This window comes from Staurois parvus, unplaced genomic scaffold (genome assembly GCF_062004578.1).
Source record: "Staurois parvus isolate SC_StPar_1 unplaced genomic scaffold, SC_StPar_1.0 ptg000468l, whole genome shotgun sequence".
Taxonomy (NCBI): Eukaryota; Metazoa; Chordata; class Amphibia; order Anura; family Ranidae; genus Staurois; species Staurois parvus.
The window spans coordinates 2418712-2438400 of NW_028318264.1; the positions used below are offsets into that span (position 1 = coordinate 2418712).

At 40.7% G+C, this 19689-nt stretch overlaps 1 protein-coding gene across 1 annotated transcript in view; it reads left to right on the forward strand.

Annotated features, from left to right (window-relative positions):
- The window catches only part of CHMP5 (charged multivesicular body protein 5), a 31828-nt gene extending 23119 nt beyond the window's left edge, over positions 1-8709 (forward strand). Inside the window, exons 7-8 of the mRNA XM_089689049.1 lie at positions 7262-7374; positions 7817-8709. Of these exons, the coding sequence (XP_089545175.1) occupies positions 7262-7374; positions 7817-7867 (164 nt within the window). The 3' untranslated portion in view covers positions 7868-8709. The remainder of the gene's footprint in view (positions 1-7261; positions 7375-7816) is intronic.
- The last annotated feature ends 10980 nt before the right edge of the window (positions 8710-19689 follow it).

Sequence of the window (19689 nt, forward strand, 5' to 3'; positions counted from 1 at the left end):
CACACTGCTGTGTCTTTCATATTTTATTTTTTTTTATTCTTTTTGTTAAATTTTCCAATACAAAAATATAGCAACCCAATATAATTAGCATTCACCAGTACATGAATCTCTTTTACAACTTATCTCCCACCCTTCCTCCTGCTAACCCCCTTCCAAATTACCCCTGTCCAGATCTAATTAACTTACTTCTTGCTCCTCTTATATTTATATATCACGATCTATGTCCCTTTCCCTCTCACGCCCACTTTCACTTTCAGATTCTCCATCATGCTCTCTCCGGGCTTTTCCCGCCTGACTCCCGACCAACTCAGTATCTCTTAGATGTTTTAAATTCTAACCAACAACCTCACATTTTCCTAAGTTCTTCCATTTTATCTTCCTCCGCATGACACAGCTCCTCCATCCTAAAAATATTTTACACTCTGGTTAAACAATCATTTTATTCTTGGTGGCTCCGGAGCTTGCCAAAACCTGGGGATGAGGCCCTTGGCCGCACTGATTAAATGGTGTAGTATCCTTTTTTTACACTGTTTGCCTACAAGCTCAGAATAAAATATCCATGGGTCCTTTTTTATAGTGATCCCACTAATTTCCTGGTTACCATGAATTATTCCTTCCAAAACTCCTGTATTTTCAAGCAATCCCACCAAATGTGTGTTATAGTACGCTTCTTCCCATAGCCTCTCCAACATTAAAAGTGAAACAGCTTGCTGCTTATGCGCCACACTCGGTGTAATATACCATCTCGTCAACCATTTTATAGTTTGTTTCTACTGTGCTCATATTTCTCAACTCGTGTTCATTTAAATTTTTTATTCCTTTGTTGCTCCTTCAATTTTGTTCCAAGCTCCTTTTCCCATTTTTCCAAGAACCCGGGAGGATCAGTTCCCTCCGTATCTATGAGGATCTTATATATCCTAGAGGTAGCTTGTTTCGGAACTGTATTAACATTCAACAATTTTTCAAATGGGTACATATCCTGCTCGGTCCTCAGTGGATGAGGGAGCAATGAAACAAAATGTCCTAATTTTCCATACCACCGGTCATCTAATGTGGAAAATAAATCACTTTTTTTCCTAATATGCGTAAATTCCCCTTAATCAAAATATCCTTCAAACGTGCATTCTGATCTTTAATCCATTTACTAAAACGTCTATCCTTCCCTGGAGGGAAATACTCAGTACCCACCAAAGGAATTAGTACGGATTTATATTTCCATCCTTTCTGCTTATAAATTCTGTCCCAAACACTTCACACTTTTTTTGTTAAAGGACTAATATTCTCATCTAGTGAACGAAATTTATGTGGTATACATACAATCTTCCCTAACTGTGCCTTACTTAGTGTTCATTCCTTATTTATATACTTTCCCTTGTGAATGAAATGTCCATGCTACTGTTCGTAATAAAAATACTGCTAAATAATATTTCCTAAAACTAGGCAACCCCATTCCTTTTTACCCTCCTACACAACACATATCTAATTCTCTGTTTCTTATTGGCCCATATAAACCCGAGTACCAACTTCTCTATTACCCCGAAAAAAGACCCTGGCAGGCTTATTGGGAGCTCGTGGAACTTATAAAGAATTTTTGGGACTATCACCAACTTTACCAGATATATACGACCTATCCAAGAAGCTCCACCCTTTTTGAGAGTCTCCCCAGCTCATCCTTTTATTTCATTTATTAAATGGATATAATTTGCCTGATATAAGCTTTTTATTGAGGGCATTCATTTTATTCCCAAGTACCCCATTTCCTTTTCCTTCCAAGTGAATGGAAACTTTTTTTTTGAAGACTCAACTTCTCTTGCTTTGGAATGTTGATTTTTAAAATCTCTGACTTTGCAGGGTTTATTTTCAAATTTGACAGCTTGTCGTATTGTTTTAAAAGTCTCATTTAATTAGGCAATGTTATTCTAGGATTTACTTTATAAAATAACATATCATCTGCGTATGCTGCCACCTTGTGCTCCACATCCCCAATCTTTATTCCTACTATATCTACACTCCGTCTAACCCTTGCTAAGATAGCTTTTAGTGATAACACAAACAGTGGAGATAGTGGGCATCCCTGTCTCATACCATTGTACATTTTAAACTACTGGGAGAGGGATCCGTTGACCTTAACCGCCGCTGTGGGACCATTATAAAGCCCTTTTATCCAATTCAACATTTTGGGCCCTAGTCCCAAAACTTCTAATGTATCAAACATAAATCCCCAATCCGCCCTGTCAAAGGCCTTCTTGGCGTCTATCGACAGGAATATTGTCGGCTGCTTCTCTCTCTTTACTTTTTGTAAGAGGAGCAATGATCGTAGACCATTATCCCGTCCCTCTCTTTCAGAGATAAGCCCCACCTGATCCAGGTGTATCCACTCCTGCATCAGCTCCTTCAATCTAGTTGCCAAGACCTTAGCATATAGTTTTGTGTCAGCGTTTGATAAGGATATGGGTCTATAGCTCGCACACTGTGAGCTATCCTTACCTTCTTTGAGTATAATAGTTATATGTGCTTGCAATGATTCTTCGCTCATTTTCATCTCCCTCTCCTATTGCATTCATATAACCGCACATTTTCCATCCATCTGGACCAGGGCTCTTTCCTGAGGCCATGTTCTTCAGGGCCAAACTGACTTCCTCCGGGGTTATAGTTCTCTCTAGGGCCACTAATTTATCTTCTGCTATTCTAGGCATCTCCAACTCTTATTAGTATTCTGCCTTTTTCTCGTCTTATCAACCTCCATTTCTTTTTTATTTCTAGGATTCGCATTATAAAGCCTGCTATAATATTCTTGGAACCTATTAGCAATATCAGTGGTGGAATACACCACTTTTTATCTTTTAAAATTTTTAGATTTCTTTTCCTTTAACCTCATTAAATATTTTCCAGGTCTATTCCCCACTGATATCTTTCTTTTGAATATCCTCCCCATATCCTGTTCCATAAGATCTTTTAATTCTTCTCTTTTTAAGGATTATCTTCTGGTATATATCCATGCCTCTATTCTTTTTATGTAACTGTTCTAACTTATATAGCTCCTCCATCACCTTCTTTATTTCCCCCCCCATGTTCTCTTTTTTTTTTTTTTTTTGCCCCCATCGCTATCAATGTTCCCATTTTTGTATATGCCTTTTGAGCCTTCCACACTGTGGCTACCAACACCTCCTTGGTCTCATTAAACTCAAAAAATTGTTCAATTTCCTGCCTCATCTTTTCCACTGTTTCAGGATCTTGTATGAGTATCTCATTTAATCTCCAAGTATTTATTTTGCCCTGCTCCACTCCAACCCGAAGTCTCGCTGTGACAGGAGCAGGATCAGAGGTAGACATAACCTCTATTTTGGAACTAACCAACGACTCCATTTGTATGTGCTCGATCAATATATAATCCAATCTTGAGTACGTTCTGTGTACTGGAGAGAAGGTGTAATCTCTTTCTCTCTTGAATGTTTTACTCTACAAGTAGTGGTCAATTGGCCTTGGTGTAATACCCTCTTCAGTAATTTTAATTTCCTACCACCCTCTCTCGTTGTACTGGATGAAGCATCCAAATACGGATCCAAGCACAGATTAAGATCTCCTGCCACAACCAATTACCACTATTATATTCAGAGATTTTACTTAACATACCGTGCAAGAATGTTACTGGGTTTTTATTTGTGCAGTAAATATTAGCTAGTGTATATTCCATTCCTTGAAGTCTTCCCTTCAGGAATAGAAACCTGCCCTCTGGGTCTTCCACTCTCCCCTCCAGGGTGAAGCTAACATTTTTTGAAAACCCGATTGCTACTCTTTTTAGCCCTTTTAACTGGGGAATCCGCATAATACCATGTTGGATAGTACTTCGAGTATAACTTAACATTTGTATCGTAGGTTATGTGTGCCTCTTGTAGAAACAATACATCTATGGCGTGTTGGTATATTTCCCTAAGAATCTTATGTCTTTTTGTCGGGGAATTTAATCCTTTCACATTATAAGTCATGAAATTGAGCTCATTTGTAATATTACTTCTTTATCTTATCTATCTTATCCATTTTCCCACCACGGGGATACAGATATAGACAACAGATAAAGAGAACTGGATCTTCGCTCCACCCCCCTCCCCTAAGACCCTCATGGCCTAGATAATGCCCTGGAATCTGTCGTGGATAGTTTCCACTAGTTATTCCTAATTTGAGGTAAGACTCAAAACACACATGTCCACTCCAATCCCTAGTTCATGTCATTCGTTGGATTGGAGTCTGACAGCATGTCCAACCTCCGGGGTACCTGCCTGAACGAAGTTCTCTTCACACCTCCATCCCTCCCAACCATCATCACACATATGCAGGGAAGGACATAGGGCAGGGGAAACTGTAGCACAACCGGTAGTGGGTCGGGAGACGTTGGAGGGGAAAAACCCCCCATCTACCCCCGCTCTCTGATTTTTATCCATATAATGCACTTCTAATATTTAATCAGTGGTGACACTGTACTACTTGTGGGGGGGTGATGAAGATTTTTTTTTTTTTTTTTTTTACACTGATTGCTTTTACACCCATAAAGGCTGTAAAAGCAATCATTTCTCCTTCTCTCTGGCTGCATTCTTGCAGTCATTCAGAAATACCGTGTGAGCTGTGATTGGTCACAGCTGGTCACATGGTACAAGGCTGTTGTGAATAGCCTTGTACCATGTGACCGCTGTGATCATTCACAGATTTCACACGTAGTAAGCAATGATGTCAGAAGTGACATCTTGCTTAATACTCTGCATGTGATCACTGATTGGCCAATTAGTGATCACATGATCGGGACCTCGCACAGAGGTCCCGTACAACGATCGGTGTTCCACTGTGTCCAGAGGACACAGCGGGCACCGGATCACTTTTCAAAATGGCGGGCGCCGTTTATGAATAGCAACCTGCCCCTGGACTGCCACCGTCCGGCCGTTTATATACAGCGGCTGGATGGCAAGTGGTTAATGTAACCTATAAACTGTAAAGCTCGGTTGAACAACAAACTGAAATATTTTAGGTGGAGGGAAGTAAAAATAATATGGTTGCAAAAGTGTGCACACCCTTAAACAAATACTTTGTTGAAGCACCTTTTGATTTGATTCCAGCACTCAGTCTTTTTGGCTATGAGGCTATCAGCATGGCACATTTTTACTTGGCAATATTTGCCCACTCTTCCTTGCAAAAACAGTCCAAATCTGTCAGATTGTGAGGGCATCTCCTGTGCACAGCCCTCTTCAGATCACCCCACAGATTTTCAATGGGATTCAGGTCTGGGCTCTAGGTGGGCCATTCCAAAACTTTTAATCTTCTTCTGGTGAAGCCATTCCTTTGTTGATTTGGATGTATGCTGCCACCACCATGCTTCACTGTGGGTATGGTGTTCTTTTGGTGATGTGCAGTGTTGTTTTTGCGGCAAACATATCTTTTGGAATTATGGCCACAAAATTCAACCTTGGTTTCATCAGACCATAACACATTTTCCCACATGCTTTTAGGAGACTTTAGATGTGTTTTTGCAAAATTTAGCTGGGCTTGGATGTTTTTCTTTGTAAGAAAAGGCTTCCGTCTTACCACTCTACCCCATAGCCCGGACATATGAAGAATAGGGAGATTGTTGTCACATGTACCACACAGCCAGTACTTTCCAGATATTCCTGCAGCTCCTTTTTAATGTTGCTGTAGGCCTCTCAGACCAGTTTTCTTCTCGTCTTTTCGTGTGTGTGTGTGTGAGTGTGTGTGTGTGTGAGTGTGTGTGTGTGTGTGTGTGTGTGTGTGTGTCCGTGCTCCACAGTTTGGATAAGTGTGGATTCACACGTGTGGTACAATTGAAACTCCGCTTTCACAGCTAACTTACACAGTGGTTGTTCAGCAGTTTAGGTAAGGTTTACATCAGGATCAGGAGAGAAAACTTTCCTGAAATAGTGTTCACAAACTCATAACATGTGCGATTCAGATGCGGTTCCTATAGAAGTCAATGAGCCTGTAATCTGCAACTGAACCAGACTGCTGAGAAATCGGACAGGACTCTTTCAATCCGCACTGCCAGTGCACCGTACATGTGTACATGCGGCGTAGGAAGCAATGTTAATTCACATGTCATGTGGATTGGATGAGGTTCAAACCGCATCCAATCCGCACGTATATGAACTGTCTCTTTAGTGTACTTTTGTGTGAAAGTATCATTTATTTATTTTTTCATTTTTTTTTTTTATTTTGAAAATACAAAATACTTTCACTTTAAGATATTGATTCCACAGATGGCCTGTTAGTAAATACCACATCCTTTAAAGTGATACCTAAGTCTTGTTTTCTTTTGTTTTAATAACACAAATGTCATACTTACCTGCTCTCTGCAGTGGTTTTGCACAGAGCAGCCCAGATCCTCCACTTCTCGGGTCCCCCACCGGTGCTCCTGGCCCCTCCCGCCTATCGGGTGCCCCCATAGCAAATCGCTTGCTATGGTGGCACCCAAGCAGGCAAGTTCCCAAGCCACAGCTCTGCATGTCCGTTCACACACAGAGCCGAGGTTTGACCCCCTCCATGTCCTGATTGGCTCACTGGCTGTGATTGACAGCAGCTGGAGCCTGTGGCCCCTGCTGTTGCCTCACCAAGGCTCTCGTGGACATCGCTGGATCAGGATGGGGCTCTGGGAAGTGTTAGGGGGGCTGCTACACACAGAAGGTTTTTTACCTTCATGCATAGAATCACCTTGAGCCTTTACAGCCACTTTTATTCTAATTAATAGTTAATAAATAATTTTATTCTAGGTCAAGTTCTTAGATTCTTTTTGTACAATTTGAAAATGTTGTTTATCTCTCCTTGATGAATCAAAGTCCACATTGGAGACCCCAAAAAGCAGAACAATTTTTTAATTTTTTTGTGGTGTGGAGACTCTGGTACTCTTGTGGTTCTAACCTTGAGGTTGGGTATTGACAGTGGGGTATAATGGAATTAAATAAGCATTTTAAATTGTGACTTGGTGCTGTATGTGAATATTACGATGATATTTAATTGGAATCCTATAAAAGTTCAGGCCGAGCCAGACTTTTTTTTTTTTTTGACTGACTTTTCAACACTGCATTAAATATTGTATTGTGGAACTTGACAAAAGAGAAAAATCATAATGAACAGGTAGCATATAATATAATACTAAAGTAGCTTTTTCAGTTTGTCAAAATCTTTTTTTTGTCCATTTAGGAAAACAAGTGTTTTGGACATATGTCAATTATTTATTTATTTTCACTTTTGTATCTGACCACAGAGCTTGATGCACTGGGAGATGAACTGCTGGCTGATGAAGACACGTCATACTTGGATGAAGCAGCCTCTGCCCCAGCTATACCAGAGGGAGTTCCCAGTGATTCCAAAAACAAGGTAATTGACTTAATTATTTTACTTTGGTTAGAGTGGGGGAGGATTAAAACCTGTCTGTTTTTGTTTGTTCGTCTTTGCTTTTATTATTATTATTTTTTTTTTTGCAGTCTTTGTCCCCATTAGGGAAATTTCTGCTTCACTTTCTGTTTTGGTGTAGGGAAAGGTTAGAGCTCTGGGTTAATTGCTGTGTGTGACTTCTGACCCATCGGCATCCATTGCCCTAATTGTTTGACTTGGTGTTATCATGAGCAAATCTCTACAATAGAAAGACAAACAGAAATGGATTCTTGCAAAAAGTTCCAACTCCTTTTCCTTTATACAAAATGAAAAGAAAAGTTTTATTTGGAGCTGGGTTTATATATAGCTAGTCTCCATGTTATGCAAAGAGATGGTAGAAATCGTGTCATCGTATCTCATGCTAATTCTTTTCTGTTGCTTACAGGATGGTGTGCTGGTAGATGAATTTGGCCTACCACAGATCCCTGCTACATAAAAATAAACCTTGGTACAAACTGCTGACGTCGACATACTCCATCTTTTCATCTTCTATATTTTCCTTTACATTTATCTAACAATGTTATTTTGTGCAACAGAACAAGGATCAAAAACTGGGATTTCATATTTTAACCTGGCTCAAAATACTGCACCTTGCCTTTCATGGAAAGAAATATCTAATGTACCCTGTGATTTACTGGAAAGAGAAGTTTACTCTGCAACCCATGAGTTCTGCATAGCACTACATTGTTGTCATCACCGTGGATTGATCAATCAGCAGATATGCCAGCCCTCTATTTGGGATAGAACCTGGATGAAACCCAAATACCTAACAATTTCATTTGTTTGAACCTTCTGGTACAGATAATGCAGAGAGGATGCCATGGCATTCGTATGATATCAGTATGGTGCATAGGTGGCACCACTGGCACACACATGAAATGGGAGCCACTACATGTATAAGAGTTTCTAATAACCCCTGCTAAATACTGGGGTTGATTGGAAACTTCTACAGATAGAGGAATAATGCATTGTGCATTAAGATTGTCGATTCTTAAGATTGTACAGTGTTGGGGCCCACTGACCCCAAGGAAGATGAACCCTTTGCATGTGTGGCCTACATTCTTGGTACAACAAGAGGACATAAAGCTACAACTTGCTGCATTCAGATGTGCATTGCAGAATTTTAAAAACATATGTTGTATATGTTTCCATCTAAATCCTTTTTTTTTTTTTTTTTCTTTGTTTTATTGTTACAATTCTGACCATAGGGATTATGCAAATTTGCTTGTGACTTACTAAAATATGTAACTTAATAAAAAAAAAAAAATCACATTTGAATTCTGAGTACTTTCTGTATTTTTTAATAATGCAGTTCTTAATCAATGTTAAATGTCAAACTGTGAAGTAGTATCTTTTTATTTTGTCTTAAAACCATGGGAGCTCTAGTATGCAGATCTATATTTTTCAAAGAAAATTGTATTTTTGGCCTGGAGCAATCTATAAAAACGAAAAAAAAAAAAAATTAAAAGGAATTAGGCCAGTCTTGGACTTTCTCAGCAATAGCTGGTATTTCCATATTATTATTATTATTATTACAGTATTTATAAAACGCCAACAGTTCGCTCAGCGCTGTACATTACAATGGGAGACAATACATGAGACAGTACAATAATAATACAATGCGATACACGAGGGGTTCGAGGGCCCTGCTCCTTGGAGCTTACAATCTAGGAGGGAGGGGATAGTGGTACAGGAGGAGATAGCTGTGGGGGATGGAGTGGTAGGAAGAGTGGAGGAGGTCGGCAATTTAGCAGGGGGAGGGGTAGGCTTCCCTGAAGAGGTGGGTTTTCAGGGTGCGCCTAAAGGAGAGTAGAGTAGGTGATAGTCTGATTGGGGTAGGGAGTTCCAGAGGATGGGTGATGCCCTGGAGAAATCCTGGAGGCGGGCATGGGAGGAGACCAGGGAACTAGAGAGGAGGTCTTGTGAGGAGCGGAGAGTGCGTTTTGGGTGGTATTTATTTGGATATTAGGTCGGTGATGTAGTTTGGGGCAGTATTATGGACAGTGTTAGCATTTTGAATTTGAACTGTTGGGCAATTGGAAGCCAGTGGAGGGATTGGCAGAGGGGGGTGGCGGAAACGGAGCGGTTGGTAAGGTGGATGAGCCTGGCTGCCGTATTCAGGATCGACTGAAGCGGGGATAACCTGTGGTGAGGCAGGCCTGTGAGGAGGGAGTTACAGAAATCGAGTCGTGATGATGAGGGAGTGGATGAGCTGCTTAGTGGTTTCTGGGGTTAGGAATATCAAGGCACCATGGGTTTCAGGAGTACCAGGGCCCTGGTGAAGGTAATGAAAAGTGTGTGCAGGCACTTTGAGGTCTCCTGCATATCACTCAGACTGGTAGTTTGTTTTTAATACAAAGAAAAGGTCACATGACTGTTCTTTTTTACAGTGCACATAACCACATTTATATTCAGGGGAGTTTTCTGACTTAGGTGGTCCTAGGGTCATATGGATGAGTATGCCTCTTACTATTTTATTAAAATAAGGTGATCCTACCACCATAGCAATTCTTTGGGTATGGGGGGGAAAGAAGGTCATTAGCTGGGTTTTCTCCGTACTGCTTCTGTTTTGAACCATTGATAGCACACAAAGAGTAGATGGATATCCTCCAAAGAAACAAAAAAAACTTTCTTTTTGGGGGGTGAATCTGAGCACTGCTAAGAACTATTTGTAGTATCATGACACTACCTACCATTACTTACTGCTGTTCAACCATATGATGTTTGCCAATGTATCTGCATTATGATATGAATTACCTACCAGCATGTAAGGGCTGCAGTTGTTGACAACTCATTCTGGAAATAATAATTGCCTGGCTGTCATGCTAAATCCAAATATTTTTAAACATTCTAAGGCACTATGATGCTCTGCATGCTTATCACGTAGTACTGGGGGTAAGCACTGGAGCTAAAGATTGCCAAACGGCTGGTATTTTGTATAAGAAGGTCCAAAATAGAAGCCCCCATATTTCCCTCCCTTCAGGTTTGCTTTAAAGCTGAACTCCAGCTAAATCCTAAACCTTGATTTGTTCTTCGATAACCTTGAGTCATTGCCTATACACTGATGGCACCTTGTAGCCACAGACTGATGGCACCTTGTAGCCACAGTGCTATGTAAGGGAATCAACAACCTTTAAGATCTGTGTCGAGCTTTGAACTTGTGTTTTATGTCATCATTTTCAGAGGATTCTGAGATTCAAAATTCACTGACCCGCGTATTTGATTAGCAGCCGATTTCCTCTGGGCCTGCAATTGACCTTTTCAAGGGATTTTCCATTTACATAGACTATATATTGGAATGCAGAACCCGCCTGATGTGAACAAAAGGCTGTCAAAAACATTAAAGTGGTAATACCAATCATTAGATGTGGTAGCTGCATTACTTTTACTTTTTTTTTTTTTTTTTAGTCTTTCACTCTGTTTTCACCTGGTGATCTGGCCAATAATACACCTCCTCTATTAAAGTGCCCCCACTCTGGATAAAGGTGCACAGGGGGCATGCCAGACAGCAGCATTACATATATCAAAATACACAGCAAAAATCCCAATACAATATCCCAGAAAAGTTATCCACCTCCACCCTTGAAGGCCAAACAAACAAAATTATAAGACTTTTCTTTTTAACAGAAAAATTATAAGATCAAAATAAATATATCAACATATCCAACAATACAAAAAAGTGTCCAAAATATCAAAATTATCAAAAATAGTCCCCACAAATATAAACCATTGTACTCTTTCTTCTTTCATCAAAATTTCCTTCTCAACACCCGCAAATTCTGATGACAAAACACCTCAAAAGAAAAAAACTCAACATAGTGTCATACCTTTTAAATAATTAAAACACACGTGCCACTCGCTGTGCAACATGCAAAATCTATATAAATGTGTATACTCTATAAGCGAGTATCTATACACATGCAAATAATCTATTGTGTACCTAAAATAAATATATAAATATAGATATAAGTGAAAGACACTCACACAAAGTGTCAACTACACAATAAGTGAGAACAAACTCAAAATTATCACTGCAAAATGTGTATCACCACACTCTGTATACATCAGTGTACACCTTAAGCCCAAACCAGCACTCTCCAACTCGTGTGCTGATGGATAATTACCCTATATAAGAAATGACAAGGCTTAGCACCACTCTGGGTTAACATCTCATCATTCAGGTTTCATCCAATGTTAGGGTTATTCCTCCATTTCCCTCATGAGAAAATCCACAGTTACAAATGGTAGATCAAACAATATCTTCCTTTATTTAACAACTTACATTAAAATTTGGGTGAAGCAGCTCCTCCTCAAAGGGATACAGGTGTAGACCAGTTTAGGGAAACATTGGCCACATGTTCCCACTTCCAAGATGGCCGCGATCGCACTTCCGGTTAGCATCGATACGTCTTTTTCAGAAGGAAGTGACGAAACGCGTCAGACACGTTAGAGTTTTTTTCTTTTGAGGTGTTTTGTCATCAGGATTTGCGGGTGTTGAGAAGGAAATTTTGCAGAAAGAGTACAATGGTTTATATTTGTGGGGACTATTTTTGATAATTTTGATATTTTGGACACTTTTTTGTATTGTTGGATATGTTGATATATTTATTTTGATCTTATAATTTTTCTGTTAAAAAGAAAAGTCATATAATTTTGTCAGACAGCAGCATTATAAGTCGTGGGAGGAGGGGGAAGGGTAGTGTTAAATGTTCTAGCAGATTTAAATACACTAACAAATTGAAGCCATCTTTTATAAGCAGTTACAGCAAACGTTTTTTTTTTTTTTTCCATTTAGGATAAAGGTTTTGCATGAATAAGTAAAAGCTGACCATTGTAAGCACCCCTGTCAGCGGTAAATGGTTGGTTTGTTTCATCCCTGTAAACTGATACATCTGTAAGAGCTTGTTCTTTTGAAAAACAGACTTACTGGCTAGATCACCAGGTGAAAATAAAGGAAGCACAGCTTAAAAAAAGAAAACGAATGCAGCCATTAAATCTAAGAATTGCTAAGCTGCAATATAATAATTGTTTGCTTATGGGTTTATTATTGGTTTAAGTCATCCAGCAACTGAGGCAAAATGTATGAGTTATACTGAAAATCTAAACTGTGCGGTTTGAGTTTTTATACATATGGGGTTTTTTTTATACTGTCATTTTTAGAATGTAGGTTGCAGGAAGATCTGAAAATGGATGACTGTGGTAACCAGGCCCCAAGCAATTACATGCTCAACTTTCACTAGTCATCCATTTGAAATGTATAGGTTTTATGCTGGTTATATGACTGTCTAATCCCAGATGTGAAGTCGCCATCACTCAAAACAAGTGTTTCATGTGATAACTGTGCATCACTTAAGGCATAAGAATCCAAGGCCTTGGGATCAGACCAGAGGTGTAACTAGAACCTTCAGGGCCGCAATGCAAGAAACCATGAAGGGCCCCCCGGACCTTGTCCTTGGGCCCTTTCCATTGGTTGCAGGACCTTTGCCAATGGTCCTGGGGCCCTTTCACATGTTCTGCAGTGAGACCCCTTCCTGTATAGTTACCAACCTTTCCAAAAAAATTTCAGGGACACTTTTTTTTTTTTTTTTGCCATGTTTTCTGTCAGCCATTTTAGGCAGAGAATGTACCAATATTATTATTATAATACAGTATTTATATAGCTCCAACAGTTTGCGCAGCACTTTACAATATAAGGGAGACAGTTCAATTACAATACATTTCAGTACAGAAGGAATGTGAGAGCCCTGCTCATGGAGCTTACAATCTAAAGGAAGGAGGAGGTGATACAAAAGGTGATAGCTGCGGGGGATGATCTGGTGGAGGTGATTCAAGTACAGTTCTTAGGTGGAGTTGGGGTAGGCTTCCCTGAAGAAGTGAGTTTTCAAAGAACGCCTAAAGGCAAACAGGGTGGGGGCTGACCAGACATGCTGTGGTAGGGAGTTGCAGAAGATAGGAGAGGCTCTGGAGAAGTCCTGGAGGCGAGCGTGGGAGGAGGTGATGAGGGAGCTAGAGAGGAGGATATCATGGGAGGAGCAGAGTGGGCGATTTGGGCGGTATCTGTGGATGAGGTTGGCGATGTAGCTAGGGGCAGAGTTGTGGATGGCTTTGTAAGCTGTGGTTAGTATTTTGAATTTTATACGTTGGGTTAGTGGAAGCCAGTGGAGGGATTGGCAGAGAGGGACAGCAGTCGCTGATCGGTTGGTAAGGTGTATGAGTCTAGCAGCAGCATTCATAATAGACTGAAGGGGGGATAGCCTTTGTAACAGTAGACCAGTACCTTTTGCGCGGCCATACATATATGCGGTCTGTAAGCGGGTAGGTCTTAATGCCGAAAGTCTGCATATATTCGTACCAAAATGTCAACAAAGCTGTGCCAAGAATGCACTCCTGGTGGGTAATGGAACGCTCTCAATCGTTACTTGCGATCAAGAGCTTTCCGATCATGTGGCCGCTGTGACATCCAATTACAGTGGTCACAAGGCCAAAATTCCCTCCTTGGGGGTGGGGCACTTAAAACGGATGTAGTTCTACAAGAACCACCTAATGCCGTACCCCTTTTCACATCTCTATGCCCCCTGAAATGCATCTGTACCCCTCAGCATGCCTCCATAGCCCCCAGCACACTTCTGTATCCCTTGCACATCACTGCACCTCCTACATGTACCTCTGCATCTCCCAGCATCCTCCATATCCCCCCGGCACACCTTTAAACCCCCCCCCATACATCTCTGCACCTCCAACTGCCCCCCCCCAGCACACCCCCAACCCACAGCGTATCTCTTTACCTCCCCAACACACACACAGCAATGTACTTTAGGTACCCTGATCACCCCATGGCCACTTACCTCTGTATTTCCTGGCATCTCCCTCTGTCCTTCTATCTAGGAGTTCACTATGCAGTGGGGGATGAGGGGGAGATTTGCAGCTCTGTGTTGCCTGCAGAATCTCCCTCTGCTCTTCCAGCCAGCAGTTCAGCTACACAGTGGAGAGGGGAGGGGCCTCTGACCCAGGCAGGCACCGGCTTTATTTACTAAAGCTGGTTCACTCGGAATCTGGGCCACCTGAGCATGGCAGCCAATCAGCTTCTAACCTCAGCTTCTTCCATTAAGCTTTAGCAATAAAACCTGGAAGCTGACTGGTTTCTATACAGAAGTGCATGAGAATTTGAGTTAAATCAGCTTTAGTAAATAAAAACAAAACCACAAAGGAGCACTTCCAACCTTGAGGAAGTCAATAGAGTCACAAGCTCAGGAACAGTTAAAACTAACATTCACTTTAATGTTGGGTGAAAATGCATGACATGTAGGTGTTTCCAGATTGATACATCACATTCCCAGAGGCTGGAGGATGACACATGATCCTGGACCCAACAGTAGGTTTCTCAGACCAGGACAGTGAGAAGGGTGTGTGGATGGCAGCCGCTGGGATCATTAAGATGGCATGTTCACCAGAAGTCACGTGTCCCAGATCCAGCTATGTCATACCGAAGCAAGAGACTGCCTGAACAAGAGCTAGTGAGAGCAACCTGGAAGCCTAGGGGAGCACTCAAACCAAAGGAGAGAAGCCGGTCATCATGATAACATGTTTCAGGGATTTGCCCCTTCCTCAGATCACATCACCTTCTCACGGGTTTCACTCTCCTCGTTGGCCAATCATGGCCTGTGAGCCAATGTGGAGAGAGCAGGGGGCGGATCTGAGCTGCGCTCTGTGTGTGAATGGACAAAGTCCATTCACAGGACCGTGGCTCGGGAGTGAGCCTGTTCGAGTGCCCCCATAGCAAGAGACTTGCTATTGAGGGCACCCAGCAGGGGGGAGGAGCCAGGACCACTGGCGAGAGACCCAAAAAAGAAGAGGATCGGGGCTGCTCTATGCTAAACCATTGCACAGAGCAGGTAAGCATAACATGTTTGTTAATTTTTTTTTTAATTACAACCTTTAGAATCACTGGTTGTCTTGATTGGCTGGTGCAGGATGACATCACTTCTACATATGCACAGGAGTGGTTCATTGCAGAAAAAGGGCAGAGGGTTGCAAACAAGCAGATAAGTTTATTTTACACTACACAGAACATGGAAATGCAATTATTTTAGTAAATATAACTGCTAAATACCTTTTCTCATCAGCAGTATATAGCAGTCTTGTGACTCCTATCAGGGTCCAGCAGAGCTCTGGTTAAAGCTTGTAGGAGTTTTTATTCTGCTCTAGGAAGGTGCAGAACCCCTAACCTCCGTATGGACAGTGCTGATTGGTCCTGTGCTGATCACATGCACTCTCCCAAGAAAAAATAAAACAACACTCTAGCAATACACACCAAACTGAGCATGTACAGAGTAACTCCACACAATATGTCTTATCAGGAGATAAGAGGTGGACACTGGAAGAAGGGGAGGATCAGAGAAATCAGGATCAAAAAGCGGTTTTACACAATGCAGAGGATTAACCCCTTAGGTTCCACAGTGAGTATAACAAGCATGCTTTACTCCATATACAGACTGATTTTATTGTTGTGGGTTTAGTAACACTTTAAGATAAAAAAAAACCCTTTTTGACTTTAGAAGTACATTAACCACTTGCTTTCCAAGTTTTTCCTGACACTTCTCTCCTACATGTAAAAATCATATTTTTTTGTTAGAAAATTACTTAGAACCCCAAAACATTATATATGTTTTTTAAGCAGAAGACCCTAGAGAATAAAATGGAGAGTGCTGCAATTTTTAATTTTACACGGGATTTGTGCAGCATTTTTAAACGCAACGTTTTTGGTAAAAAAACACTTTACACCGCGTTCCAAATTATTATGCAAAATCTATTTAAGTGTCACGAAGATGAAATATTTTGTTTTTCAGTTTAACTCATGGATGGCATTGTGTGTCAGGGCTCTTTTGATCACTGAAAACAATCTCGGACACCTGTGATAATTAGATTGGCGGGTGAGCCCAATTTAAGGAAAAACTACTAAAGGAGGGTGTTCCACATTATTAAGCAGAGCACCATTTTCAAGCAGTATGGGGAAGAAAACGGATCTCTCTGCTGCCGAAAAGAGTGAAATAGTTCAATGCCTTGGACGAGGTATGAAAACATTAGATATTTCACGAAAACTTAAGTGTGATCATCGCACTATTAAGAGATTTGTGGCTGATTCAGAGCACAGACGGGTTCGTGCAGATAAAGGCACATTGAGGAAGATTTCTGCCAGATCCATGCATCGGATCAAGAGAGCAGCTGCTAAAATACCATTACATAGCAGCAAACAGATATTTGAAGCTGCTGGTGCCTCTGGAGTCCCACGGACATCAAGGTGTAGAGTCCTCCAGAGTCTTGCAACTGTGCATAAACCTTCTATTCGGCCACCACTAACCAATGCTCACAAGCAGAAATGGCTGCATTGGGCAGAAAAATACATGAAGACTAATTTTCAAACAGTCCTGTTCACTGATGAGTGCCGTGCAACCCTGGATGGTCCAGATGGATGGAGTAGTGGATGGTTGGTGGGCGGCCACCCTGTTCCAACAAGGCTGCGACGTCAGCAAGGCGGTGGTGGAGTCATGTTTTGGGCCGGAATCATCAGAACAGAGCTGGTCGGCCCCTTTAGAGCCCCTGAAGATGTAAAGATTACCTCTGCAAAGTATGTGGAGTTTATGACTGACCACTTTCTTTCCTGGTTCAGAAGGAAGAACTATGCTTTCCATAATAAAATCATCTTCATGCATGACAATGCACCATCTCATGCTGCAAAGAATACCTCTGCATCAATGGCTGTTATGGGGATAAAAGGAGAGAAAGTCATGGTGTGGCCTCCATCTTCCCCTGACCTCAATCCTATTGAGAACCTTTGGAGCATCCTCAAGCAAAAGATCTATGAGGGTGGGAGGCAGTATACATCCAAACAGCAGCTCTGGGAGGCTATTCTGACATCTTGCAAACAAATTCAAGCAGAAACTGTCCAAAAACTCACAAGTTCAATGGATGCAAGACTTGTGAAGCTGCTATCAAATAAGGGGTCCTATGTTACAATGTAACGTGACCTGTTAAAATGTTTAAAAAGTTAAAATGTTGTTAAAAGTTTGATTGAAATAGCTTTTGATTTCAGTAAATATGCTGCAAACACAACAAATGACAATTTTCAGTTCTTTACAACCTATAAAGTGTTTTGAAACTTACTGTGCGTAATAATTTGGAACAGTGCATTGTGTTTTATGTTTAAAAAAAATCCTGTTATCATTAGGAGGTTTGTTCAATAAAATGTGAATTGTACTCTTAATAGTTGATAACATGAGAATTATGCTGACTGTTATTTACATCAATTATTTAGGTAAATGAGAAAAATATCATTTACATAATAATTTGGAACAGGGTGTAATGAATGTTGGTGCACACAAACACAATGTAATATCCATTTTTTTAGTAAAATATAAAAGATGATATGCCAAGTAAATAGATACTTAACATGTCACGCTTTAAAATTGCATACGCCTGTGGAATGGCGCCAAACTATTGTACTTAACAAAATCTCTATAGGTGATGCTTTAAATGCCTTTGCAAGTTACAAGTTTAGAATTATATGGGAGGTCTGGTGCTAGAATTATTGCACTTTCTCTGATGTTTTCTATGATACATGTGTGGTATGATTACCGTGCGAAAAAGGAGAAAGGAAGTGCATCTGTCCAGTGCAATAAAACACTATTAAAAAAATGTAGTCCAATTCCTCCACCACAGGGTTTTTGACAGTCCAGGCTATGATAGTCCTCTCCTGCTCCTGTTGGAAACTCTATGCTACAGTTCTGCTTTGACAGCAGCTGAAGCTTCGGCTGAAACACGTATTGCTTGCTTCAACCAAAGAGACCCTGCCTGCATGGAGTTTGCATATTCTCCCTGAGCTTGTGTACGTTTCTTCCCACACTCCAAGGACATGCCAGTAGGTGTATCGGCTCCTGTCTAAATTGTCCCTAGTGTACATAGCTCCTAACTGTCCCTTTTCTGAGACCATTTCCCTCTGTGCTTTGTATAGCATTAGAGGTCCCTCTTTTTGGTCTGATGTGTACAAATTGTACTATTTTACTACCGAAAGTGTTATGCTGCAATAAATTTTTTATCCAACCTCTATATTACTGTGTTTGTTATTTCAAAAAGGCCAATATTTTGGAAGATAGAGGTAGACGGGGGTTTCGGATGTTAATTTTTCCATTTACGGATGAGAAACGGACACCCATGTATTTCTATGGACTAGTGGATGTAAGCAGATGACAATCTGTTTACATCTGTTAATGTCTGCATCTGTTAACATTGTTTTTTTCTTTAACAAGAAAACCCTATTTTTCTTAAGTAAAAAACCTGGAACGGATGAAAAATACATGTACATTGACATACAGTTAGTTTTTGCACCTGTTTTTGCATTGGTAAAGGATGTAAATAAAACGGATGTAAACTGATGAAAAACAGATGTAAACGGACATAGTCCATTTTTTGCATTGGTAAAGGATGTAAAAAAACGGATGTAAACTGATGAAAAACAGATGTGACCTGATTCCTTTTTTTTCTTTGAAAAAACACGACTGAACTGATGAAAAAAACAGAACGCCCATGTGAAAGGACCCCAACGGATGCCATGGCATGGATCTGTCATTTGTCTACATATAGGGGCTTATTTACTAAAGCTAGAAAGTGCAAAATCAGGCTCACATCTGCATAGAAACCAATCAACTTCCAACCTCAACTTGTCCAATTAAGCTTTGGCAAAAAAAACAGAAAGCTGATTGGCTTTTAAGGCTCATGTACGCTTGGAAAACTCTTCTGAATGATGGAAACTGACTGCTGGAAAATGTAGGTTCAAAAACGGCAATTTAGCCGCGTTTGCATACCGCGTTTATGTGCATTTAGAAGCGTTTTTAAAAGATAACCTCAAGAGACCTACCACATGCTCAGAATGCACTGAAACATAGTAAAAAAGTTAACTATTTCAGAAATTTTGAGCGAAATAGAGAGAGCAGAAGCAGGGAGAGCAGTATGTGTTGAGATGACCTGTCTTTTCTGGTTGTATTCACTATGGATCCCATCATGAGCATAATGATGGTTCTACCATATTTTCCTTCACCTGGAAGTGACTGCGCTGGTGTACTAGGTCCATTTGTGTACATGGAAAACATTTTCCATGCATTTCTGATTATGAAAAAAGGCTTTGGACATGAAACAGTTAACCACTAGCCTACTGGGCACTTATAACCCCTTCCTGCCCAGGCCAATTTCCAGCTTTCAGCGCTG